The sequence below is a fragment of the Pelophylax lessonae genome, assembly GCF_965119305.1.
Source record: "Pelophylax lessonae genome assembly, chromosome: 9".
NCBI classification, from domain to species: Eukaryota; Metazoa; Chordata; class Amphibia; order Anura; family Ranidae; genus Pelophylax; species Pelophylax lessonae.
In genome coordinates, this window is record NC_138776.1 from 262,315,809 (window position 1) to 262,343,538 (window position 27,730).

Genomic DNA, 27,730 nt, shown 5'->3' on the forward strand with positions numbered 1-27,730 from the left:
TCTCTAAGGGGGGTAATTTTTTTCCCAATGATGACAAGAATAAGGAGCATTCTTCCCACTGACTGTCACACTAAGGTGGTTCAAGGGTTCCTCTGTGTTGAAAAGGTTGAGAAAGGCTGATGTAGAGGAATATTTTGGAGATGTAATATGTATTTGAAACTGCAACTCCCGGGATTAATACCATTATCACAATAGACTCATTTATTTATTATCATACACAGATTATATTTTAGCGAGAAAATGAAAAACAACATTTTTATATTTATAATTAGGGGGAAAAAAAAACAGAAGAATGAAAAACAGACTGAAAATTGGTGCTCAATTGTTTAAATATTTGGTTTCCTTCACATCGACGTACATAAGCGTAGACCTGTGCGAGGGTCGGGCTTGCCCACACTACATTCTCCGACAGCTCTCCTCCACCATCCACACTACATTCTCCGACAGCTCTCCCCCACCATCCACACTACATTCTCCGACAACTCTCCTCCACCATCCACACTACATTCTCCGACAGCTCTCCTCCACCATCCACACTACATTCTCCGACAGCTCTCCCCCACCATCCACACTACATTCTCCGATACCTCTCCTCCACCATCCACACTACATTCTCCGACAGCTCTCCTCCACCATCCACACTACATTCTCCGACAGCTCTCCTCCACCATCCACACTACATTCTCCGACAGTTCTCCGCCACCATCCACACTACATTCTCCGACAGCTCTCCTCCACCATCCACACTACATTCTCCGACAGCTCTCCCCCACCATCCACACTACATTCTCCGACAACTCTCCTCCACCATCCACACTACATTCTCCGACAGCTCTCCTCCACCATCCACACTACATTCTCCGACAGCTCTCCCCCACCATCCACACTACATTCTCCGATACCTCTCCTCCACCATCAACACTACATTCTCCGACAGCTCCCCCCACCATCCACACTACATTCTCCGACAGCTCTCCTCCACCATCCACACTACATTCTCCGACAGCTCTCCTCCACCATCCACACTACATTCTCCGACAGCTCTCCCCCCACCATCCACACTACATTCTCCGACAGCTCTCCTCCCACAACCACACTACATTCTCCGACAGCTCTCCTCCACCATCCACACTACATTCTCCGTCAGCTCTCCCCCCACCATCCACACTACATTCTCCGACAACTCTCCTCCACCATCCACACTACATTCTCCGACAGCTCTCCTCCACCATCCACACTACATTCTCCGACAGCTCTCCTCCCACCATCCACACTACATTCTCCGACAGCTCTCCTCCACCATCCACACTACATTCTCCGTCAGCTCTCCCCCCACCATCCACACTAAACATGAATAAGGGAGTTTCCCTGTGTATATTGTCTGATGTTTAATAAGTTTTCCTTTTTCAAGAAAAAATTTTCCACACTCATCAAGGAAAAGGACGTTTAATGGCATGAAGTTTCTGGTGCACAAGAAGTTATTTACTGCGATTGAAACATTTCCCACACTTATAAATAAGAACTCTCACCGGTGTTTATTGTCTGACATATACTCTACTTACATATCACTCTTTTCACTGAAAGGTTTCCCTCACTCGGAACATGAATAAGGACGTTCACCCGTGTGAATTCTCTGGTGTCTAACAAGGTGTCCTTTCCGAGTGAAAGATTTCCCGCACTCTGAACATGAATAAGGACGCTCTCCCTTGTGAAGTTTCTGGTGTTTTAAAAGTGATCCTTTTGCGGAGAAAGGTTTCCCACACTCTGAACATGAATAAGGGCGCTCACCTGTATGAGTTCTCTGATGTTGATTAAGGTCTGCTTTCTGAGTGAAAGCTTTCCCGCACTCTGAACATGAATGAGGACGATCGCCCGTGTGAACTCTCTGATGTCTACGAAGGTCTTTCTTTTCTATGAAAGATTTCCCGCACTCTGAACATGAATGAGGACGATCACCCGTGTGAATTCTTTGATGGGAAACCAGGGATGATTTCTGAGTGAAACATTTCTGGCAGTCTGGACATGAAAATGGACGCTCACCTGTGTGACTTCGCTGGTGTACAATAAGTTGTCCTTTCTCTATGAAACTTTTCCCGCACTCTGAACACGAATAAAGATGCTCACCTATGTGAACTCTCTGGTGTCTTACAAGATGTGATTTCTGAGTGAAAGATTTCCCGCACTCTGTACATGAATAAGGGCGCTCACCTGTGTGAAGTCTCTTGTGTTCAACAAGGTCTTTTTTCTGAGAGAAAGATTTCCCGCACTCTTTACATGAATAAGGGCGCTCACCTGTGTGAAGTCTCTGGTGTTCAACAAGGTCTTTTTTGTGAGAGAAAGATTTTCCGCACTCTGTACATGAATAAGGACACGCACCCGTGTGAACTCTCTGGTGATTAAAAAGTGAACCCTTTGTGGTGAAAGATTTCCCACACTCTAAACAAGGGAAAGGATGCTCACCTGTGTGAATTCTCTGGTGGTCAGTAAGGTGTCCTTTTTTAAGGAAACATTTCCCGCACTCTGAACAAGGGAAAGGACGCTCTCCCGTGTGAATTCTCAGGTGTACATTAAGTTGTGTTTTGCGACTGAAACATTTCCCGCACTCTGAACAAGGGAAAGGACGCTCGCCCGTGTGAATTCTCTGGTGTATAATAAGATCTTTTTTGCCACTGAAACATTTCCCGCACTCTGAACATAAAAAGGGACGCTCACCAGTGTGAATTCTCTGATGTCTTTGTAGGTCAGCCCTTTCACTGAAAGATTTCCAGCACTCTGAACATGAATGAGGACGTTCACCTGTGTGAATACTTTGATGGGAAACCAGCGCTGTTTTCCGAATGAAACATTTCTCGCAGTCTGGACATGAAAATGGACGCTCACCTGTGTGAATTCTCTGGTGTACAATAAGTTGTCCTTTCTCACTGAAAGATTTCCCACACTCTGAACATGAATAAGGTTGCTCACCCGTGTGAACTTTCTGGTGTCTAACAAGGTTTTCCTTCCGAGCAAAAGATTTCCCACACTCCCAACATGAATAAGTTTGACTTATTAAGTTAAGATGGACATCTGAAGTCATAGTATGGGATTTATCAGAAGGTTCCTCGGGATTAGAAGGACCCATTGATCTTAGATGGACATATGAAGTCGTAGTATGGGATTTATCAGAAGGTTCCCCGGGATTAGAAGAACCCATTGATTTTAGAAGGACATCAGGATTAGAAGGACCCATTGATCTTAGATTAACATCTGAAGTCATAGTATGGGATTTATCAGAAGGTTCCTCGGGATTAGAAGAACCCATTGATTTTAGAAGGACATCAGTATTAGAAGGACCCATTGATCTTAGATGAACATCGGAAGTCATAGTATGGGATTTATCAGAAGGTTCCTCGGAATTAGAAGAACCCATTGATCTTAGATGGACATCGGGATTAGAAGGACCCATTGATCTTAGATGGACATCGAAATTCATAGTATGGGATTTATCAGAAGGTTCCTCAGGATTAGAAGAACCCATTGATCTTAGATGGACATCGGGATTAGAAGGACCCATTGATCTTAGATGGACATCGAAATTCATAGTATGGGATTTATCAGAAGGTTCCTCAGGATTAGAAGAACCCATTGATCTTAGATGGACATCGGGATTAGAAGGACCCATTGATCTTAGATGAACATCGAAATTCATAGTATGGGATTTATCAGAAGGTTCCTCGGGATTAGAAGGACCCATTGATCTTAGATGGACATCTAAAGTCATAGTATGGGATTTATCAGAAGGTTCCTCGGGATTAGAAGGACCCATTGATCTTAGATGGACATCTGAAGTCATAGTATGAGATTTCTCAGAAGGTTCCCCGGGATTAGAAGGACCCATTGATCTTAGATAAACATCTGAAGTCAAAGTATGGGATTTCATAGAAGATTCCTCAGGATTAGAAGGATCCGTTGATCTAGCCAACCAACCAGTGTTCACTTTTGGAGAGTTTTGTGAAACGTCAGTATGTTCTGCCTTACAATCTGGAGATATAATAAGACGTCCCTCAGATGTATTTATATTCCAGAAACACGGTCCATCTGCTGGAAAGCAATATTTAATATACGTCATATCTGTTCTCATACATCTTGTATTCAGAAGTCATAGATCTATGTATAGCTTTCAAAACGTTCCCACAGCTCTGGCCTTGAATTTGGTGCAATTATTACAGAATATTACAAATAAAAACCAGATCAATGATATCAAACACCCAAACCACACGGGTAAGCAACAGTATTTGTGCATTGACAACAAGGTTATGGTGAAGAGTGGGACTTTTCTCCATATGTTCCTAAAAGCCATAACAGGGATATATCATTTATATAGTGTACAACAGTTGTGGTTAAAAAAAAACAACCAATATTTCATACACTGAAAAAAAAAAAATATCAATGCCCCAAGATCAGACGCTTTTGGGTGAGGGTACATGCTTTAATATACTTAAAAACTCTGATCCATCAGTCTCATAATCTGAAGGTCGTGAGTTCGTTCCTCACACGAGGCACCAAAAAAAAAAAACTCTGATCCAAATTCTTAAAAAAAACACAAGTGGACCTCCTAAATGGACCTGGCAATCAGATTCCCAATCAAATGCAAATACTTATACAGGCTAAACGACAGGGGGGATAAAGTGCTAGAGGCCCCTAATGACGTCCTATAGGACGAAACATAAAGGATGGAGTTATAGCGGCGTCACCCTGCTGTATCAGGTTCCATACAGTGTTTTTTCATGTAAGTTACTGATAATGTCTATGGATGTTTGTATGAACTTTTAAAGTTTTAATAAAACATACTGAACAATGGCCTTGTACTTGTCCCCTATATGTGAGACTTTTAGCATGGCTGCTGCCATTGTGCAATCCTTCTGCAGACTACAAGAGAGGATGGAGAAATGTGGCAAAGATTTGGTGCTAAAGGCCCCTGAGGACATCCTATCGGATGAAAAGTATGGGGCGGGGCCTTAGCGTTGACGTCACGTCGTTGAATCAGGTTCTATAAAGTTGCTTCTCATGTGAATTATCGATACTGTGCATTATTGTTCTTATGTGCAGTTTTTTTTTACCTGTTTGTAGTGTGGGGCCATACACCAGAAGATTTGGTGGGGATTGCAAGAGGTGGTGGATGACACAGATCCGGGAGTGTTTCTACACTTGTAATTCTACACAGTTTAGAGATTTTTTGTATCACTTTTTGTGTCCTCTTTGTTTTTCAACACTTTTTTGTATACTATATATGCGCAGTTATGTCAATGGATGTGGAATTCCTTACAGTACATCCAAAAGACATTTATAACTTTTTTCATTCTATGAAATATTGGAACTTTTTTGATATTTCATGATTTCTTTTGCACAGGTCTGGTGGATGCTTGATAGATCTGTATCTCCTCCTCATTTGTTGGGAACATGACGTTATATTGATGAATGGAGTTGGACCTTTCATTTGGTGTACAGTATCTCCACCTCATTTGTTGGGAACATGATGTTATATTGAGGAATGGAGATGGACCTTTCATATGGTGTACAGTATCTCCACCAGTGGCAGCTGGTCATACGGGGTGCAGGGGCGCCGCTGCCCCTATCCATGCGTCCGGGCCCCCTAATCTACATGCGGGGCACCGAACGCATGGAGTTCTATGGGGCTTTTTTTTTTTTAACCATGTGATTAGAGCCAGAGGCTCTCACAGGCTAAAAAAAAGGGTGGGCTCGGGGCGCAGAGCAGTGCGCCCCAAGCCCACCCAGTTGTGTGACAATAGCAAATGAAAATTCGCTATTGTGACACAGAACCTCCTCCTGGCCAATCAGGAAGCGGATTTTGAGACCCATTTCTCCCGATTGGCCGAAAGAAGAAGCCATGCCATTGGGCATAGAGGAGGAGGAAGGAGATGCAGAAGACAGGGGGAAGAAGCCGAAGCCTCCACCGTCACCTGCTGCTGCATCCAGGCAGGGTAAGTCTGTCCTCTCCTCTCTCGCTGTGGTCCGGGGGGGGGGTAAGGTGTGCGGCCTGGTGTGGTCGGGGGGGGGGATATGGTTCGGTCGGTCTGCCGCCCCCCCCCCCGGTGCATGGAGCACCAGCCGCCACTGATCTCCACCTCATTTGTTGGGAACATGGCATTATATTGAGGAATGGAGATGGACCTTTCATATGGTGTACAGTATCTCCTCCTCATTTGTTGGGAACATGACGTTATATTGAGGAATGGAAATGGACCTTTCATATGGTGTACAGTATCTCCTCCTCATTTGTTGGGAACATGACGTTATATTGAGGAGTAGAGATGGACCTTTCATATGGTGTACAGTATCTCCTCCTCATTTGTTGGGAACATGACATTATATTGAGGAATGGAGATGGACCTTTCATATGGTGTACAGTATCTCCTCCTCATTTGTTGGGAACATGACATTATATTGAGGAATGGAGATGGACCTTTCATATGGTGTACAGTATCTTCTCCTCATTTGTTGGGAACATGACATTATATTGAGGAATGGAGATGGACCTTTCATATGGTGTACAGTATCTTCTCCTCATTTGTTGGGAACATGACGTTATATTGAGGAATGGAGATGAACCTTTCATATGGTGTACAGTATCTCCTCCTCATTGGTTAGGAACATGACGTTATATTGAGGAATGTAGATGGACCTTTCATATGGTGTACAGTATCTCCTCCTCATTTGTTGGGAACATGACGTTATATTGAGGAATGTAGATGGACCTTTCATATGGTGTACAGTATCTCCTCCTCATTTGTTGGGAACATGACGTTATATTGAGGAATGGAGATGATGTAGACTATATTGGGAACACTTGGTAGTGTAAGAAATACATAATTACATTCATCTGACAAGGACTTTTAAGTTAATGGACATGTGATATATATCAATCCATATAACAATGTAAATACCTGATTTATACTTTGAGAAGTAGAAATAAAATGTGAAGGGTTTCTGAATTTATTGTTTATTACTTACTTGTGTCCATATGTAGAGAAGATTCCTCCTGTTTACTTTCCATAATCATCTCCCCCTCCTCCATAGACTGCTGATCTCCACTCACCAACTTCTCTTCTTCTTCCTCTTTAACCTCAACTTTAATGTATTTCAGTTCTCCATCCTAAACCCCAAAGAGTTATAAAAAGGAAAAAGAGATTACAATGAAGAATGTCCTCTCATAGAATTATTAATTTTTCTGCCCAGTCCCACCTACCTGATCATTCTGTTTATAACTGTGGTTTTCCATTAAATTCTGGGAATAAAGTGGACTTCTCTCCTCCATAGACTGCTGATCTCCACTCACCAACGTCTCTTCTTCTTCCTCTTTATGCTCAACTTTGATGTCTTTCCGTTCTTCGTTCTAAATTGTAGAGATAAGACAATATAATATCCGGAAACACTGCTGTCAATTATAGGCGATTACATAGGAGAATGTCCTCTCATAGAATTATTTTTAAGTTCTTCTTGTCCAGTGCCATCTACCTGATCATTCTCTGTATATTTGGCATCTTCCCATGTAGAATTCTGGCAATACAGAGGACAACCTTCCTCCATAGACTTCTGATCTCCACCCACCAACATTTCCTCTTCTTCTTCTTTAACCTCAACTTTGATATCTTTCACTTCTTCACCCTAAACCCCAAAGATGATAAAATACATTTATTAAAAAAAAAAACCCAAGAGATTACATGGAATGTCCTCTTATAGCTTATACATTTTGAAGGTCTACATGCTCAGTCCCATCTACCTGATGATGGTGAGGGATGGTGTGACCTTCCGGTGTGGAATCCCAGGAATACAGAGGATGGGGACATCTCTCTGGTGGGTTCTCATTACTGGATCCATCTGTAGGAAACACACACACTGACTGAATACATTGTTTCTATGTGTTTATCAGATGATGGGGGATCTAGGTGGAGCCTCCGTACTGCTCTCTCCTTTACAATAAAGTCTCCTCTTACCCGGTGATGTGAGGGGCGGCTGGTTCTCCATCATGACGTCCTTGTAGAGATCCTTGTGTCCTAAATACTCCCACTCCTCCATGGAGAAATAGACAGTGACATCCTGACACCTTATAGGAACCTGACACACACAATGATACAGTCACCATCCAGACACATCCCTTGTCTGTTATAGGGTGACCACGTGTCCCGGATTGCCCAGGACAGTCCCGCATTTGGAGAGTCTGTCCCGGGTTCCGGTCACCCTCATTCCGGAACAATGCAGTGTCCCGGAATGATCTGAGCCCGTGATGAGCCGCGGCCGCCGTCCGCGGAAGTGCGCGAGCATGGCGAGTCCGCCGCTCTGAGTCCTCCCCTGCCGTGGTTAATCTGGATTTGTAAACTGAGCTACATGAAAATGGCCGCCAAAAGCCCGTTCGCTTTCATAGTGCGCACGCGCATAACTATAAATAACACGGAAGTAGCGGCCTTACTGTGGAACGCATAACAGAGCCTCAGACCGGAAGTTGCGGATTCGTACCCTGCCCAGCAACGAGGCTCCTCCCACGAGGAAGGGCTTTTGCAGAACAAACTCTAGAGCCAAGCCATAAAATAAAAACATTCCCTTGTAGAAGCATAGCGGCTATATTTTCGTAGCTCAGACTGTTCTTGCAAAGGGATCGGCGGCCATTTTCTTGTAGTCCTGATGGGTGCAGAAGTTGCAGCAGTGTGAGAATCCTTCTGCAGGGGGTGTTATTTTGGAGAATGTGAGTCCACTGAGGAGGAGGTAATAATGTCTTCTTATTATGAGAGGAGGTGCACTCTGTGTGTGGACTGGTTTGGGTGGTCTGTGTCCCTTACATTATTTACCTTGCTGCAAGTCCTCTTGATGTGGGGAACATTAGATGGGGGGCTCCTGAGGTTATGATGTAGTGAGGAGATCAGGTGGTAAAAGCCCCCCATGATGTTTAGGGTTTGCACCCCGGAAAGTACGGCAATGTACAAATCCAATGGAAAATCCTCATGCTAAGCACACAGCGTGCGCTCAGCGCTGTGCTTCGGCCATTCTATTTTTCTGATTGGGCTGTGTAATGTGACATGTGGCACCCCCCCCCCCCCCCCACACAGTTGAAAAATTGGCAAATGAAGGTATCAAAAAACATCATTTTTGGGGGGGGGTCCCGGAATGGCAGTTTGGAGATGTGGTCACCCTAGTCTGTTACTGGATAATGTCCCAGAATTCCCGGCACCGCTCACCTCTCCTGTCAGTACAACCCCAAAAAGATGGATAAATGGTTCTATATTTAGGATATATCTGGTCTATAAACCAGAGGCTCTGGATGGACAGTTGGATAAATGGCTCTATATTTAGGATGTATCCGGTCTATAAACCAGAGGCTCTAGATGGACAGTTGGATAAATGGTTCTATATTTAGGATGTATCCGGTCTATAAACCAGAGGCTCTGGATGGACAGTTGGATAAATGGTTCCATATTTAGGATGTATCTGGTCTTCAAACCAGAGGCTCTGGATGGACAGTTGGATAAATAGTTCTATATTTAGGATGTATCTAGTCTATAAATCAGAGGTTCTGGGTGGACAGTTGGATAAATGGTTCAATATTTAGGATGTATCGGGACACATATAAAATATCTCCAGTATACAGCGTGTGATTAGGGTGACCACGTGTCCCGGATTGCCCAGGACAGTCCCGCATTTGGAGAGTCTGTCCTGGGTCCCGGTCACCCTCATTCCGGGACAATGCAGTGTCCCGGAATGATCTGAGCCCGTGATGAGCCGCAGCTGCCGTCCGCGGAAGTGCGCGAGCATGGCGAGTCCGCCGCTCTGAGTCCTCCCCTGCCGTGGTTAATCTGGATTTGTAAACTGAGCTACATGAAAATGGCCGCCAAAAGCCCGTTCGCTTTCATAGTGCGCACGCGCATAACTATAAATAACACGGAAGTAGCGGTCTTACTGTAGAACGCATAACAGAGCCTCAGACCGGAAGTTGGGGATTCGTACCCTGCCCAGCAACGAGGCTCCTCCCACGAGGAAGGGCTTTTGCAGAACAAACTCTAGAGCCGAGCCATAAAATAAAAACATTCCCTTGTAGAAGCATAGCGGCTATATTTTCGTAGCTCAGACTGTTCTTGCAAAGGGATCGGCGGCCATTTTCTTGTAGTCCTGATGGGTGCAGAAGTTGCAGCAGTGTGAGAATCCTTCTGCAGGGGGTGTTATTTTGGAGAATGTGAGTCCACTGAGGAGGAGGTAATAATGTCTTCTTATTATGAGAGGAGGTGCACTCTGTGTGTGGACTGGTTTGGGTGGTCTGTGTCCCTTACATTATTTACCTTGCTGCAAGTCCTCTTGATGTGGGGAACATTAGATGGGGGGCTCCTGAGGTTATGATGTAGTGAGGAGATCAGGTGGTAAAAGCCCCCCATGATGTTTAGGGTTTGCACCCCGGAAAGTACGGCAATGTACAAATCCAATGGAAAATCCTCATGCTAAGCACACAGCGTGCGCTCAGCGCTGTGCTTCGGCCATTCTATTTTTCTGATTGGGCTGTGTAATGTGACATGTGGCACCGCCCCCCCCCCCCCCCCCCACACACACAGTTGAAAAATTGGCAAATGAAGGTATCAAAAAACATCATTTTTGGGGGGGGGGGGGTCCCGGAATGGCAGTTTGGAGATGTGGTCACCCTACGTGTGATATGTGTGTAGTAGTGGATGTTGGAGATAAAAGAAGTCACAGTGAGTATGGAGGATGAGGACGGACATGACGGGGGGGTTTCTGGGTGTAAATATAAAATAATATAGTACTACCTCTTCTGCTGCCAGTTCCAGCAATGTCTCCTCTCTACTTCCCTTCAACTTCTCTTTCTCCGGGAACTCCCTATTTATACTCCTATATTACTTCCTGTCTGTATCTTACATCACTTCCTGTCTCTACCTGACATCACTTCCTTTCTGTGAGCTCCAAGTGAGATAACCACCTTGTATTGAATATATATACTGCAGTCTACGTTTTGTTTCATCATTGTCCCCGCTGCCACCCAGTCCATTCTTCTATTACTGGGGTCTTCAAACGATGGCCCTCGAGTTGTTCAGGAACTACATTTCCCATCAGGCCTAGTCATGTCTGTGAATGTCGGAGTTTTACATTGCCTACTGGGATGTGTAGTTTCGTAACAGCTGGAGGGCCGGAGTTTGAGGATCCCTGCTCTATTATGTTACATCCATGATTACCAAATATAAAAATGGAATAAAGAATACTGGGTTCAATTCAAACCGTTTTAATACATGTAGGGGGGAACTTTATTTTAGCCATGTGTTGATTTATTGATTTAATTGCTGGGACTGCAATACAGTGACTAAAGAGATTGACAGTAAGACTGTCTGTGATGATGTGGGAGTAGCCACTGTGGACTCTGTAGACTTACCTCTATGCAGTGCGCTGTATAGTGGGGTGGGGGCAGAATTAATAATGCTATGTTTTCTATGACTGTGCATGCACCGGTGTCATATAAACCAAATGAGTTAGTTGTGGTAGGGGTGACCACAGAACAAGAAGAGTTATCTCTCCTAGCAACAATGTCTTTGGCAACTGAAGGTGTCTCTGGAAACCTCCATAGATCTTAGTGTCCCAGAGCCAGACGTTACCTAGGACAGCTAAAGCACCGCCCTGGTGGCCAAGAGTGTCTCTGCATGGAGCATTAACAAAGCACTTGTGGGCTGGGCCAACTCACCAATGCACACTGGGCCTCCTCTCTCCTCTTCCTCTAGTGTAGGTGTTGACTCATGCCTGGGACAAGGCAGAGCCACGTTCATGTGAAGTCAACATTAGGGAAGTTAGAAGAGACGTGAGCTTCGAATTTCGAATTAGAAGTGAGCTGTACACCTAGTGTACCTATATCGCCACTTGACTCTCCATACTGTTAACCACTTGGTCCCATGATGCAGCACACCTTATCCCTTTTAATGTGACATTTTAAAAGGGGACATGACTGAGCATGTATCCAGTTCCACCAGTCCAGCCCTCCTATCACCTAAATCTCAGTGATGTAGTGAAGGATCCGCCACATAACAGCGCAAACCTCCTGCGTGTACGTCTTGACTTGATTTACTCTTCCATATTTACGACTGGGTCGCTGTCAAGTGGATTCAGTCCCGGTAGCTGGTGGCATCCAAGCAAAGAGAAAGGTTTGACCGCACTCTAACATCGAAGGTGAAAAATAGACTTTATTGCATAAAAGCATGTCTTGACAGCAATATAACTATCTTGGACAAACAAGGCATGGGAAGAAGCAGTTGACGCATTTCACAAACTAATTTCGCTTACTGAACTCAGTTCAACTCAAATTATGAATAAGCCAAATTCTATTGTGAAATGCGTCAACTGCTTCTTCCCATGCCTGGTGTCAGGAATCAGGCTGGAGGCTGAGGTAACGAGAGGGCTCCCCTTGTGGCTGAGTGCAGAGCACCTCTGGAGATGGTGACATAGGTTACTGTGCCCAAAGGTGAATGGGTTGCCTGCAGGTGTAGCTGCTTCAGGAATCGGATCTGTAGTGGATAAGGTGGTCACCGCCACTGGATCACTGGAAGAGCAGGCAGGTCAGTGCAATCAAGGTCAATAGCCAGGCCGAGGGTCAAACATGGAAGGTCAATCAGGAACAGAGGCAGGTAGAGTAGTCGGGATCATGCCGGGGTCAAGCACGAGAAGTCAATCAGGAGCAGGCTGAAGAAAGTCCGTAAAGCAAGCTGGGTCCAGAGCCAGGAGATGAGCCAGAGCAGGTCAAGGATAGCCGGGTTGGTAACGGGTAATCAAGCTGAAGTTCAAAGCACAAGGAACACAGGTACTACCTGAAGATAATCCAGCAATGAATGATAGCCAGTGCTGAGTTTATATTGGCAGTGAATGCTGGTAATTAGCACTAATTAGCATACACCGCGGCATACGTCAATGCACCATTGTGTACCTATTGCTAACAAGCGTTCGCGCTTTAGCGTGGCCATCTTGGGCACTGACTTATCTGCCAGTTCTCCTCCAAGTTCTTCCCTGACACCTGGTTTGTCCAAGATGTTTGTATTGCTGTCAAGACATGCTTTTATACAATAAAGTCTATTTTTCACCTTCGATGTTGGAGTACGGTCTAACCTTTGCTTGGATGTTGCTTGGACTGCAGACCGGACGTGCACCAAACTGTTGAGGGTGGGACAATTTATCGATAGTCCATGCAGTGTTCCACAAATTATGTGAATGGGTAATAGACAGAATATATGGAAACAGTCTCTTAAAGAGGTGTCCAAGAAATATGAATAAACGTACATCCAAGTGCACCTTCACGGTGGTTATACAGGATGTTTGCTTACCAGATCCCTAGACTCCACATCATAAAAGTCTAGATAGGCATAGGGTTACCAATCAATAATGTATCCATCCAAATCTATCCATTTGAAAATGATGAGCATAGTGTCATGGCTGACCATGCAGATCTCCAATTACCCTCATAGATACCCTCTAATAGCTGAATACAGCAGGTTTCTGTCTGTCATGTAGGGACCTTTTGCAGCTCCTTGACCATCCACACTACATTCTCCAACAGCTCTCCCCCACCATCCACACTACATTCTCCGACATCTCTCCTCCCACCATCCACACTACATTCTCCGACAGCTCTCCTCCACCATCCACACTACATTCTCCGACATCTCTCCTCCACCATCCACACTACATTCTCCGACAGCTCTCCTCCACCATCCACCCTACATTCTCCGACAGCTCTCCTCTCACCATCCACACTACATTCTCCGACAGCTCTCTTCCACCATCCACACTACATTCTCCGACAGCTCTCTTCCACCATCCACACTACATTCTCCGACAGCTCCCCCCCCCCCACCATCTACACTACATTCTCCGACAGCTCCCCCCCCCCCACCATCTACACTACATTCTCCGACAGCTCTCCTCCACCATCCACACTACATTCTCCAACAGCTCTCCTCCACCATCCACACTACATTCTCCGACAGCTCTCCTCCCACCATCCACACTACATTCTCCGACACCTCTCCCCCACCATCCACACTACATTCTCCGACAGCTCTCCTCCCACCATCCACAGTACATTCTCCGACACCTCTCCCCCACCATCCACACTACATTCTCCGACAGCTCTCCTCCCACCATCCACACTACATTCTCCGACAACTCTCCTCCCACCATCCACACTACATTCTCCGACAGCTCTCCTTCACCATCCACACTACATTCTCCGACAGCTCTCCTCCCCCATCCACACTACATTCTCCGACAGCTCTCCTCCACCATCCACACTACATTCTCCGACAGCTCTCCTCCACCATCCACACTACATTCTCCGACAGCTCTCCTCCCCCATCCACACTACATTCTCCGACAGCTCTCCTCCACCATCCACACTACATTCTCCGACAGGTCTCTTCTACCATCCACACTACATTCTCCGACACCTCTCCCCCACCATCCACACTACATTCTCCAACAGCTCTCCTCCACCATCCACACTACATTCTCCGACAGCTCTCCTCCCACCATCCACACTACATTCTCCGACAGCTCTCCTCCACCATCCACACTACATTCTCCGACAGCTCTCCTCCACCATCCACACTATATTCTCCGACAGGTCTCTTCTACCATCCACACTACATTCTCCGACAGCTCTCCTCCACCATCCACACTATATTCTCCGACAGGTCTCTTCTACCATCCACACTACATTCTCCGACAGCTCTCCTCCACCATTCACACTACATTTTCAGGCAAATTTTCCATTATATGTGGTAGCTTCTCTTGTCGGCTCCTCTAAAATGTGTTTACTGAACCAATAATCTTTTTAGTTTTCTGTAAGTATGCTTTGTATCCCCACTGTCCACCAGTGGTCAATTTTACAGTAGGTGAAAACATTGGACTAGCTGAGTACCGTTTCATATGAGAACCATATTCCTTTAATTTTTTCTTCATGTGTATACAGTATCTCACAAAAGTAAGTACACCCCTCACATTTTTGTAAATATTTTATTCTATCTTTTCATGTGACAACACTGAAGAAATGACACTTTGCTACAATGTAAAGTAGTGAGTGTACAGCTTGTATAACAGTGTAAATTTGCTGTCCCCTCAAAATAACTCAACACACAGCCATTAATGTCTAAACCGCTGGCAACAAAAGTGAGTACACCCCTAAGTGACAATGTCCAAATTGGGCCCAATCAGCCATTTTCCCTCCCCGGTGTCATGTGACTCGTTAGTGTTAGAAGGTCTCAGGTGGGAATGGGGAGCAGGTGTGTTAAATTTGGTTTTATCGCTCTCACTCTCTCATACTGGTCACTGGAAGTTCAACATGGCACCTCATGGCAAATAACTCTCTGAGGATCTGAAAAAAGAATTGTTGCTCTACATAAAGATGGCCTAGACTATAAGAAGATTGCCAAGACCCTGAAACTGAGCTGCAGCACGGTGGCCAAGACCATAAAGCAGTTTAACAGGACAGGTTCCCCTCAGAACAGGCCTTGCCATGGTCCACCAAAGAAGTTGAGTGCATGTGCTCAGCGTCATATCCAGAGGTTGTCTTTGGGAAATAGACGTATGAGTGCTGCCAGCATTGCTGCAGAGGTTGAAGGGGGGGGGGGTCAGCCTGTCAGTGCTCAGACCATACGCCGCACAATGCATCAAATTGTTCTGCATGGCTGTCGTCCCAGAAGGAAGCCTCTTCTAAGGTGATGCACAAGAAAGCCTGCAAACAGTTTACTGAAGACAAGCAGACTAAGGACATGGATTACTGGAACCATCTCCTGTGGTCTGATGAGACCAAGATAAACGAATGGTGTCAAGCGTGTGTGGTGGCAACCAGGTGAGGAGTACAAAGACAAGTGTTTCTTCCTACAGTCAAGCATGGTGGTGGGAGTGTCATGGTCTGGGGCTGCCGGCACTGGGGAGCTACAGTTCATTGAGGGAACCATGAATGCCAACATATACTGTGACATATTGAAGCAGAGCATGATCCCCTCACTTCGGAGACTGGGACGCAGGGCAGTATTCCAACATAACGACCCCAAACACACCTCCAAGGCGACCACTGCCTTGCTAAAGAAGCTGAGGGTAAAGGTGATGGACAGGCCAAGCATGTCTCCAGACCTAAACCCTATTGAGCATCTGTGGGGCATCCTCAAACGGAAGGTGGAGGAGCGCAAGGTCTCTAACATCCACCAGCTCTGTGATGTCATCATGGAGAAGTGAAGGAGGACAACCTGTGAAGCTCTGGGGAACTCCATGCCCAAGAGGGTTAAGGCAGTGCTGGAAAATAATGGTGGCCACACAAAATATTGAAGCATTGTGCCCAATTTTGACACGTTCACTTAGGGGTGTACTCACTTTTGTTGCCAGCGGTTTAGACATTAATGGCTGTGTGTTGAGTTATTTTGAGGGGACAGCAAATTTACACTGTTATACAAGCTGTACACTCACTACTTTACATTGTAGCAAAGTGTCATTTCTTCAGTGTTGTCACATGAAAGGATAGAAGAAAATATTTACAAAAATGTGAGGGGTGTACTTACTTTTGTGAGATACTGTATATCTATTAAACCACACCCAAAAACTCAAATATTTCTACTATGTCCCCAGTGTACTGTAATGAGCATTATACACCCCTTGGACCTCTCCAACCCCCTCCCTGGGAGAATCTGTGGCTCATAGGGTAACATTTGTTCCCTTGGTATGGCCCACCATCAGAGTCTCCAAGAAACAGAAGAAGGCAAGAGAAGACTCGGTCCATCAAACTCCACCGTTTATTGGAATATCTCTATTACCAGGATGTATCGCTCTAAAAAACAATTTTGTGATCCTCCAGATGTTCCTTGGACTCAACCGTTCCACCTAGAAAAGCCATCGTACATTGTCACAGGGGCGTAGATAAGGGGGGGGGGGGTCAGGGGGGTCCAAATCCCCCCACTCAGAGCAACGTTCAATTATCAGGAACACATTTACCGCATCCTGACCGCAGCGAGGACGCTCCGCGGTGTGAGTTCTCTGGTGTCTAACAAGGTCTGCATTAGTGAATGAAACATTTCCCGCACTGTGAACATGAATAAGGTCGCTAACCTGTGTGTTTTTTCTGGTGTTTAATAAGATCTTTTTTATGAATGTAGGATTTCCCGCACTCTAAACAGGAGTGAGGACGATCGCCTGTGTGAACCTTCTGGTGCGAAAGGAGATGTTCATTCCTACTGAAAGATTTCCCACACACTGAACACGAATAAGGGTGTTCCCCTGTGTGCATTTTCTGGTGTCTAATAAGATCTTTTTTATGAATGAAGGACTTCCCGCACTCTAAACATGGATGAGGGCGTTCAGCTGTGTGTATTCTTCGATGTTTACGGAGGTTATTCTTTTCAATGAAAGATTTCCCACACTCTGAACAGGAGTAAGGACATTCCCCTGTGTGTATTCTTCGGTGTATATTAAGTGATTCTTTTACGGGGAAACATTTTCCGCACTCTGAACAAACGAAAGGACGTTCACCAGTGTGAATTCTCTGGTGTTGAACGTATTCTTTTTTACGAATGAAGGATTTCCCGCACTCCAAACATGGATAAGGTGTCTCCCCTGTGTGAATTCTCCGATGCTCAATAAGGCTTCCTTTCCAAGGGAAAGATTTCCCGCACTCTAAGCATGAGTAAGGACGCTCACCTGTGTGAATTTTCTTGTGATTTAGGAGCTGTTCATTCCTACTGAAACATTTCCCGCACTCTAAACATGAATAAGGGCGCACCCCTGTGTGTATTCTCTGGTGTCTATTAAGTTTTCCTTTTACAAGGAAACATTTCCCGCACTCTGAACAGCAGAAAGGACGCTCACCCGTGTGAACGTGCTGGTGTGCAATTAGTTGTTCTTTCTGACTGAAACATTTCCCGCACTCTGAACAAGAGAATGGACACTCACCTGTGTGAATTCTCTGATGTGCAATAAGCCGTCCTTTGCGAATGAAACATTTCCCGCAGTCTGGACATGAAAAGGGACGCTCACCTGTGTGAGTTCTCTGGTGTACAATAAGTTGTCCTTTCTCCCTGAAAGATTTCCCGCACTCTGAACACGAATAAAGATGCTCACCCGTGTGGACTCTCTGGTGTCTTACAAGATGTCCTTTCTGAGTGAAAGATTTCCCGCACGCTGTACACAAATAAGGACGCTCACCTGTGTGAACTCTATGGTGAATATCAAGGTCTCCTTTGTCAGTGAAAGATTTCCCGCACTCTGAACATGAATAAGGACGCTCACCTGTGTGAATTCTTTGGTGTTTAAAAAGTGATACTTTTGTGGTGAAAGATTTCCCGCACTCTGAACATGACAATGAGTTCTCTCCTGTGTGAACCCCTTTATGGCTTGAAGAAGATTTCTGGGGATTGGATGCACCTGGTGATCTGTCAGCACTGTGAGAACTTGGATGGACATCTGAAGTCATAGTATGGGATTTATCAGAAGGTTCCTCGGGATTAGAAGGACCCATTGATCTTAAAAGGACATCTGAAGTCATAGTATGGAATTTATAAGAAGGTTCCTCAGGATTGGAAGGATCCGTTGATCTTAGATGGACATCTGAAGTCATAGTATGGGATTTATCAGAAGGTTCCTCGGGATTAGAAGGACCCATTGATCTTAGATGGACATCTGAAGTCATAGTATGGGATTTATCAGAAGGTTCCTCGGGATTAGAAGGACCCATTGATCTTAAAAGGACATCTGAAGTCATAGTATGGAATTTATAAGAAGGTTCCTCAGGATTGGAAGGATCCGTTGATCTTAGATGGACATCTGAAGTCATAGTATGGGATTTATCAGAAGGTTCCTCGGGATTAGAGGGATCCTTTGATCTTAGATGGACATCTGAGGTCATAGTATGGGACTTATAAGAGGTTTCCTCAGGATTAGAAGGACCCCTTGATCTTGGATGAACATCTGAAGTCATAGTATGGTATTCCTGAGGATTCGAAGGATCCGTTGACCTTACCAACCAATCAGAGGTCACTTTTGGAGAATTTTGTGGAACGTCAGTATCTTCTGCCTTACAATCTGGAGATATAATAAGACGTCCCTCCGATGTATTTATATTCCAGAAACACGGTCCATCTGTCGGAAAGCAATATTTAATATACGTCATATCTGTTCTCATACATCGTGTATTCAGAAGTCATAGATCTATGTAGAGCTTTCAAAACGTTCCCACAGCTCTGGCCTTGAATTTGGCGCAATTATAACAGGAAACTATGAATAAAAACCAGATCATGTGATACAAAACACCCAAACCGCACGAAGCAACAGTATTTATGAACTGATGACAAGGTTATGGTGAAGAATGGGACTTCCCTCCACCTATTCCTAAAAACATTACTAGGACAGATCGTTCATATAGTGTACAACAATGATCATAAACTATAAAATGTGTATAGTGGCGCCAAAAATATAAATATGTAAAAGTAAAATCAAGCATTCACCAGACCTGTCCATAAGAATCACGAAATCCCAAGAAATCCCAATACTTCATACATTGATATGAAAAGTCCATCTCCATTCCTCAATATATGGTTTACAGCATCTCCTCATTTGTTGGGAACATGACGTTATATTGAGGAATGGAGATGGACCTTTGATATGGTGTACAGTATCTCCTCCTCATTTGTTGGGAACATGACGTTATATTGAGGGATGGAGATGGACCTTTCATATGGTTTACAGTATCTCCTCCTCATTGGTTAGGAACATGACGTTATATTGAGGAATGGAGATGGACCTTTCATATGGTGTACAGTATCTCCACCTCATTTGTTGGGAACATGACGTTATATTGAGGAATAGAGATGGACCTTTCATATGGTGTACAGTATCTCCTCCTCATTATTGGGAACATGACGTTATATTGAGGAATGGAGATGGACCTTTCATATGGTGTACAGTATCTCCTCCTCATTTGTTCGGAACATGACGTTATATTGAGGAATGGAGATTGACTTTTCATATGATGTACAGTATCTCCTCCTCATTTGTTCGGAACGTGACGTTATATTGAGGAATGGAGATTGACTTTTCATATGATGTACAGTATCTCCTCCTCATTTGTTCGGAACGTGACGTTATATTGAGGAATGGAGATTGACTTTTCATATGATGTACAGTATCTCCTCCTCATTGGTTAGGAACATGACATTATATTGAAGAATGGAGATGGACCTTTCATATGATGTACAGTATCTCCTCCTCATTTGTTGGGAACATGACGTTATATTGAGGAATGGAGAAGGACCTTTCATATGATGTACAGTATCTCCTCCTCATTTGTTGGGAACATGACGTTATATTGAGGAATGGAGATGGACCTTTCATATGGTGTACAGTATCTCCTCCTCATTTGTTGCTGCCTTTGAGATAAAGAGAGAATTCTTTTACCCTAAAGAATTATGGAGAGACTGTATGTGGCTTTTCTGCCCTCTGGATCAGCTGTCACTTTGGATTTTAATAACTTAATGGACATATGGTATATTTCACTCCATGTAACAATGTAAATACATGCTTTATACCTAGACTTGTAGCATTAAAATGTGAACTGTTTCTGCAATTAGTGTTAATGACTTACTTGTGTCCATATGTAGAGAAGATTCCTCCGGTTTACTTTCCATAATCATCTCCCCCTCCTCCATAGACTGCTGATCTCCACTCACCAACTTCTCTTCTTCTTCCTCTTTAGCCTCAACTTTGATGTCCTTCATTTCTTCACTCTAAACCCCAAAGATTTATAAATAGGAAAAGGAGATTACAATGAAGAACTCCCTCTCATAGAATTATTCCTTTCTTTGCCCAGTCCCACCTACCTGATCATTCTGATTATAACTGTGCTTTTCCATTAAATTCTGGGAATAAAGTGGACTTCTCTCCATAGACTGCTGATCTCCACTCACCAACGTCTCTTCTTCTTCCTCTTTATGCTCAACTTTGATGTCTTTCCGTTCTTCATTCTAAATTGTAGAGATAAGACAATATAACATCCGGGAAACACTGCTGCCAATAATAGGAGATTACATAGGAGAATGTCCTCTCATAGAATTATTTTTTAGTGCCCAGTCCCATCTACCTGATCATTCTGTGTATAGTTCTCTTCTTCCCCTGTGGAATTCTGTGAATTCAGAGGACAACCTTCCTCCATAGACTTCTGATCTCCACTCACCAACGTCTCTTCTTCTTCTTCCTCTTTTATTTCAGCTTTGATGTCTTTCACTTCTTCACTCTAAACCCCAAAGATGACAGAATACATTTATAAAAAAGACCAAGAGATTACATAGAATATCATCCCATAGTCCACATGCTCAGTCCCACTTACCTGATGATGGTGAGGGATGGTGTGATCTTCCTGTGTGGAATCCCGGGAATACAGAGGATGGGGACATCTCTCTGGTGGGTTCCCATTACTGGATCCATCTGTAGGAAACACACAGTGACTGAATACATTGTTTCTATGTGTTTATCAGATGATGGGGGATCTAGGTGGATCCTCCGTACTGCTCTCTCCTTTACAATAAAGTCTCCTCTTACCCGGTGATGTGAGGGGCGGCTGATTCTCCATCATGACGTCCTTGTAGAGATCCTTGTGTCCTTCTAAATACTCCCACTCCTCCATGGAGAAATAGACAGTGACATTCTGACACCTTATAGGAACCTGACACACACAATGATACAGTCACCATCCAGACACATCCCTTGTCTGTTACTGGATCATGTCCCAGAATTCCCGGCACCGCTCACCTCTCCTGTCAGCACAACCCCATGACAGCTTTTTGACAGTTGGATAAATGGTTCTATGTTTAAGATGTATCTGGTCTATAAACCAGAGGCTCTGGATGGACAGTTGGATAAATGGTTCTATATTTAGGATGTTCGGTCTATAAACCAGAGGTTCTCGATTAACAGTTGGATAAATGGTTCTATATTTAGGATTTTTCTGGTCTATAAACCAGAGGCTCTGGATGGACAGTTGGCTAAATGGTTCTATATTTAGGATGTATCCGGTCTATAAACCAAAGGCTCAATGGACAGTCGGATAAATGGTTCTATATTTAGGATGTATCTGGTCTATAAACCAGAGGCTCTGAATGGACAGTTGGATAAATGGTTCTATATTTAGGATGTATCTGGTCTAAAACCCATAAAAGACATCACAGTGACTATGGAGGAAGATGACGGGGGGGTTACTGGGTGCAAATATAAAATAATAACTTATTACCTCCTCTGCTGCCACTTCCAGCAATGTCTCCTCTCTACTTCCTTTCAACTTCTCTTTCTCCGGGAACTCCCTATTTATACTCCTATATTACTTCCTGTCCATATCTTACATCACTTCCTGTCTGTATCTCATATCCCTTCCTGCCTATGTGTTCCAAGTGTGATCGCCACCTTGTGTTGAAAAGAAATACCGCAGTCTATGTTGTTTCATCATTGTTCCCGTTGTCTCCCGGTCCATTCCTCTATTATGTTACATCCATGATTACACATGAAGGTTATACCTCAGATGCAATCCAAAAAATAACAAAAATGAAAACTTCTTTGTTGCTCATGTTTTAATGTTAATAAAACATTAGCAACACTCCCTTATCTACTTACATCTGTATTTATCAAGGAATATTAGGGTGAGCTTTATATATTTATGCTATCTCTCCTTGCTGTGAGAGTCTGCTGCTACGTGAAAACGCTGACTACTGACAGAAGACTAAAAGGCCACCAGTGCTACCTATCCCTAGAGAAGAGTCTCCAGTAGGGGCTGGAGAAGGGATACATAGTCCGAAACCCTGGAGAGTTGAGTTATCTCCACAAGAGGGTTCCAAAGCCTGAGGTGTTGCTGCCCTTAGGCAACCTATAGACTGTACAGCTGTTCTACGGGCTTCAGCTGTGTCAGGGCTTTGGGCCTGGATGGAGCTTGTTAGAAGTTGATTGCAGGACCTCACAACAGGGAATCTGGTCTGGATAAGGATTGTCTCACTCACTGCACTCAGTGGAGGAAGGTGGCAGCTGTCCTAGGGACTTGTGAGTTAAGACCATAAGTTGATCTCTGTGACTGTAGTGTTCTAGAGATTGCCTTGGATACCAACATTTGTGCATTTGCGTAAGGTAACCAGATGCTAAAGAGACTTGCCTCATGGTCTGCAGCTTTACACTGCTTAGACAGTTGGTCCTTGGTCTTCAGTTGTGAGGCCTTAGGCTGTGTAGAGAATTACCTCATGGTCTTCCGGTGTGAGGCCTTATGGGCCATACACACTATAAGATTTTCTGAAGACTTTTTCCTTTAGACTTACCAAAACCATATAATATGAGGTCAAACCTAAACACTTTCAATTTGTATGCAATCTGGCAGGTCCTTGCACTACATAGAAAAGGTAAAGCTGAAGGAAAAAGTCTTCAGAAAATGTTATAGTGTGTATGGCCCTTTAGGCTGCTCAGAGGCTTGACTCATAGTCTCCAGCTGTGATGCCTTATACTGCTCAGAGACTAGCCTCACAGTCTTCAGCTGTGAGGTCTTACACTGCTCAGAATGTTGCCTCATGGTCCCCAGCTGTGAGGCTTTAAACTGCTCAGACTTGCCTCATGGGCCTACACTGCTCAGAGACTTGCCTCATGGTCTTCTGCTGTGAGGCCTTAAAACTCTTTAGAGACAAACCTCATGGTCTTACACTGCTCAGAGACTTGACTCATGGTCTTCAGCTGTGAGGCCTCAGGATGCTTAGAGACTTGACTCATGGTCCCCAGCTGTGAGGTCTTAGACTGCTCAGAGACCTGCCTTATGATTGTAAGCTGTGAAGCCTTGGACTGCTCAGAGACTTGCCTTATGATCTTAAGCTGTGAAGCCTTGGACTGCTTGGAGACTTGCCTTATAATCTTAAGCTGTGAAGTCTTGGACTGCTCAGACTCGACTCATGGTCTTTACCTGTGAGGTCTTAGGCTGCTCAGAGACTTGCCTCATGTTCTTCAGCTGTGAGTCCTTAAACGGTTTGGAGACTTACCTCATGGTCTTACACTGCTCGGAGACTTGCCCCATGGTCTTTAGCTGTGAGGCCTTAGGCTGCTTAGAGACATGACTCATGGTCCCCAGCTGTGAGGTCTTAGACTGCTAAGAGACTTGCCTTATGATCGTAAGCTGTGAAGCCTTGGACTGCTGGGAGACTTGCCTTATGATCCTAAGCTGTGAAGCCTTGGACTGCTCAGAGACTTGCCTTATGATCTTAAGCTGTGAAGCCTTGGATTGCTCGGAGACTTGCCTTATGATCCTAAGCTGTGAAGCCTTAGATTGCTCAGAGACTCGACTCATGGTCTTTACCTGTGAGGTCTTAGGCTGCTCAGAGACTTGCCTCATGTTCTTCAGCTGTGAGTCCTTAAACGGTTTGGAGACTTACCTCATGGTCTTACACTGCTCGGAGACTTGCCCCATGGTCTTCAGCTGTGAGGCCTTAGGCTGCTTAGAGACATGACTCATGGTCCCCAGCTGTGAGGTCTTAGACTGCTAAGAGACTTGCCTAATGATCGTTAGCTGTGAAGCCTTGGACTGCTGGGAGACTTGCCTTATGATTCTAAGCTGTGAAGCCTTGGACTGCTCAGAGACTTGCCTTATGATCTTAAGCTGTGAAGCCTTGGATTGCTCGGAGACTTGCCTTATGATCCTAAGCTGTGAAGCCTTAGATTGCTCAGAGACTCGACTCATGGTCTTTACCTGTGAGGTCTTAGGCTGCTCAGAGACTTGACTCGACTCATGGTCCCCAGCTGTGAGGCCTTATGCCCCGTACACACGTGCAGATTATCTCAAGACTTTTGTCTGCAGACTTACCTTTTCTATGTAGTGCAAGGGCCTGCCGGATTGCATACAAATTGAAAGCGTTTAGGTTTGACCTCATATTATATGGTTTTGGTAAGTCTGCAGACAAAAGTCTTCAGATAATCTGCACGTGTGTACAAGGCATTAGACTGCTAAGAGACTTGCCTTATGATCATAAGCTGTGAAGCCTTGGACTGCTGGGAGACTTGCCTTATGATCCTAAGCTGTAAAGACTTGGACTGCTCAAAGACTTGCCTTATGATCCTAAGCTGTAAAGACTTGGACTGCTCAGAGACTTGCCTTATGATCTAAAGCCTCGTACACATGCAACGAATTTCCGCTGACCGGTCGTCCGTCTTTTGTCCAGAGTGCGTGTCAGTTGGTTGGAATGTGCTCTAGACTGTACACAAATTTTCCCATACAAAAGAATTCTACTTCAGAAGTGATGTCATGTGTTGGATTGCTTTCTATGTGTTCTTTCATCTCATAGCATGCCTAGTCTTGCTCATAAGATTTTTCCCCGTCGAAATCTGTACTAATGAGACGAAAATCGGAGGTGTGTTGATGGAGGACAAAAATTTTAATGCCTGCACATCAGGATTTTGTCAGCCAAAAAGTCGAAGTCGGCTGTCGAAAGCACCATACTAACAATACGAAAATCTTCAGATCGGATGAAATTTGCCTTCCGAATTTCTTATCGTGTTTACGGGGCTTTAAGCTGTGAAGACTTGGACTGCTCGGAGACTTGCCTTATGATCTTAAGCTGTGAAACCTTGGATTGCTCAGAGACTTGACTCCTGGTCTTCAGTTGTGAGAAGTTAGACTGTCCAATACGCATAAATATTTAAGGAGAAGACTGTCCTCCAATAGGTTAAGTATTAATAATTTTCCAAGTATCCCGTGCTCTAACACGTCAGTAGCGCTACATGTACTTATACATAATTGTTTTAGGGATGCAATATGTACAGGATGTGAAACTGCAACTACGGGGGAAAAGTGATCTCCATTTTACTTCTTGAATTTCTCTTTTATAGAATTAACGGAATACTATCATTAAAGGAACACTATCGTTGTCAATACACAATGGACCCATTTCTCTGTTATCACACAGATTATATTCTAGCTAAAGTAGGAGAAAAAAATGAATACAAACGAAAAACAACAGTTTGACAGCATTTTATTATTAATATTTATGGAAAAAAAAACAAGAATGAAAATCAAACTGAAAGTTGAGGCACAAAACAATAAACTTAGTAATTATTGAAATATAAGGCCTCCTTCACATGGGTGTACAAAAGCGTATGACTGTACAAGGGTCGTTTTTGCCCACATGGGGATGCACAGGTGTTCCGTGCGTCCCTGTATAGCCAGTCTCATTTAGGTCTACTGGGATCCAGTGGTGACACAGACACTGTTTCGACAGCTGTGTGGGTGTGGATCTGGATCCCCAAATGAAGACAGTATGCGTTTGGGCCATGCAAATTGGGGACAACGGCTGAGTCCGTGTCACCACTGCGCCCCTTTTGACATACATGAAACTGTTTGCAAAAGAATGCAAGGAACACCTGTGCATCTCCATGCATGACAACACAACCCTCACATGGGTAATCTGAGTCATTAGCCCTGGTCAGCTGATCACCGAACATATATATATACCACATATTGAAACTTTCACTGTTGGAGGATTTTACAAGGAGGAATGAAAGTAGAAGGAGAGGAGATGTATGTAGTCTCTTCCGGAGTTTTCCACAACAATATCCATGCTAGGATCTCCTCAAGAGCCACCTACCATCCACGCTACATTCTCCGACAGCTCTCCTCCACCATCCACACTACATTCTCCGACAGCTCTCCTCCCACCATCCACACTACATTCTCCGACAGCTCTCCTCCACCATCCACACTACATTCTCCGACAGCTCTCCTCCACCATCCACACTACATTCTCCGACAGCTCTCCTCCCACCATCCACACTACATTCTCCGACAGCTCTCCTCCACCATCCACACTACATTCTCCGACAGCTCTCCCCCACCATCCACACTACATTCTCCGACAGCTCTCCTCCACCATCTACACTACATTCTCTGACAGCTCTCCCCCACCATCCACACTACATTCTGCGACAGCTCTCCTCCACCATCCACACTACATTCTCCGACATCTCTCCTCCACCATCCACACTACATTCTCCGACAGCTCTCCTCCACCATCCACACTACATTCTCCGACAGCTCTCCTTCCACCATCCACACTACATTCTCCGACAGCTCTCCTCCACCATCCACACTACATTCTCCGACAGCTCTCCTCCACCCTCCACACTACATTCTCCGACAGCTCTCCCCCACCATCCACACTACATTCTCCGACATCTCTCCTCCACCATCCACACTACATTCTCCGACAGCTCTCCTCCCACCATCCACACTACATTCTCTGACAGCTCTCCCCCCACCATCCACACTACATTCTCCAACAGCTCTCCTCCACCATCCACACTACATTCTCTGACAGCTCTCCTCCACCATCCACACTACATTCTCTGACAGCTCTCCTCCACCATCCACACTGCATTCTCTGACAGCTCTCCCCCCACCATCCACACTACATTCTCCAACAGCTCTCCTCCACCATCCACACTACATTCTCTGACAGCTCTCCTCCACCATCCACACTACATTCTCCGACAGCTCTCCTCCACCATCCACACTACATTCTCCGACAGCTCTCCTCCACCATCCACACTACATTCTCTGACTGCTCTCCCCCCACCATCCACACTACATTCTCCGACAGCTCTCCTCCACCATCCACACTACATTCTCCGACAGCTCTCCCCCACCATCCACACTACATTC

At 44.8% G+C, this 27,730-nt stretch overlaps 2 protein-coding genes across 2 annotated transcripts in view; both read right to left on the reverse strand.

Moving 5' to 3' along the window:
• The window catches only part of LOC309564421 (uncharacterized protein), a 224,655-nt gene that overhangs the window by 172,091 nt on the left and 24,834 nt on the right, over positions 1-27,730 (reverse strand). The window contains 6 exon segments of the mRNA XM_082269051.1: positions 7,609-7,665; positions 17,011-17,079; positions 17,081-17,119; positions 17,123-19,149; positions 20,651-20,792; positions 20,886-21,029. Coding sequence (XP_082125177.1) covers positions 7,609-7,665; positions 17,011-17,079; positions 17,081-17,119; positions 17,123-19,149; positions 20,651-20,792; positions 20,886-21,029 — 2,478 coding nt within the window.
• Positions 1,592-7,611, reverse strand: LOC309562631 (uncharacterized protein; the record flags this gene model as incomplete). Its single annotated transcript, XM_082266887.1, has 4 exons — positions 7,516-7,611; positions 7,343-7,393; positions 7,012-7,102; positions 1,592-4,080 (listed from the first exon to the last, which is right to left on the reverse strand). Exons 1-4 carry the CDS (start codon positions 7,585-7,587, stop codon positions 1,592-1,594), a joined length of 2,703 nt encoding a protein of 900 aa, XP_082123013.1. The 5' UTR covers positions 7,588-7,611.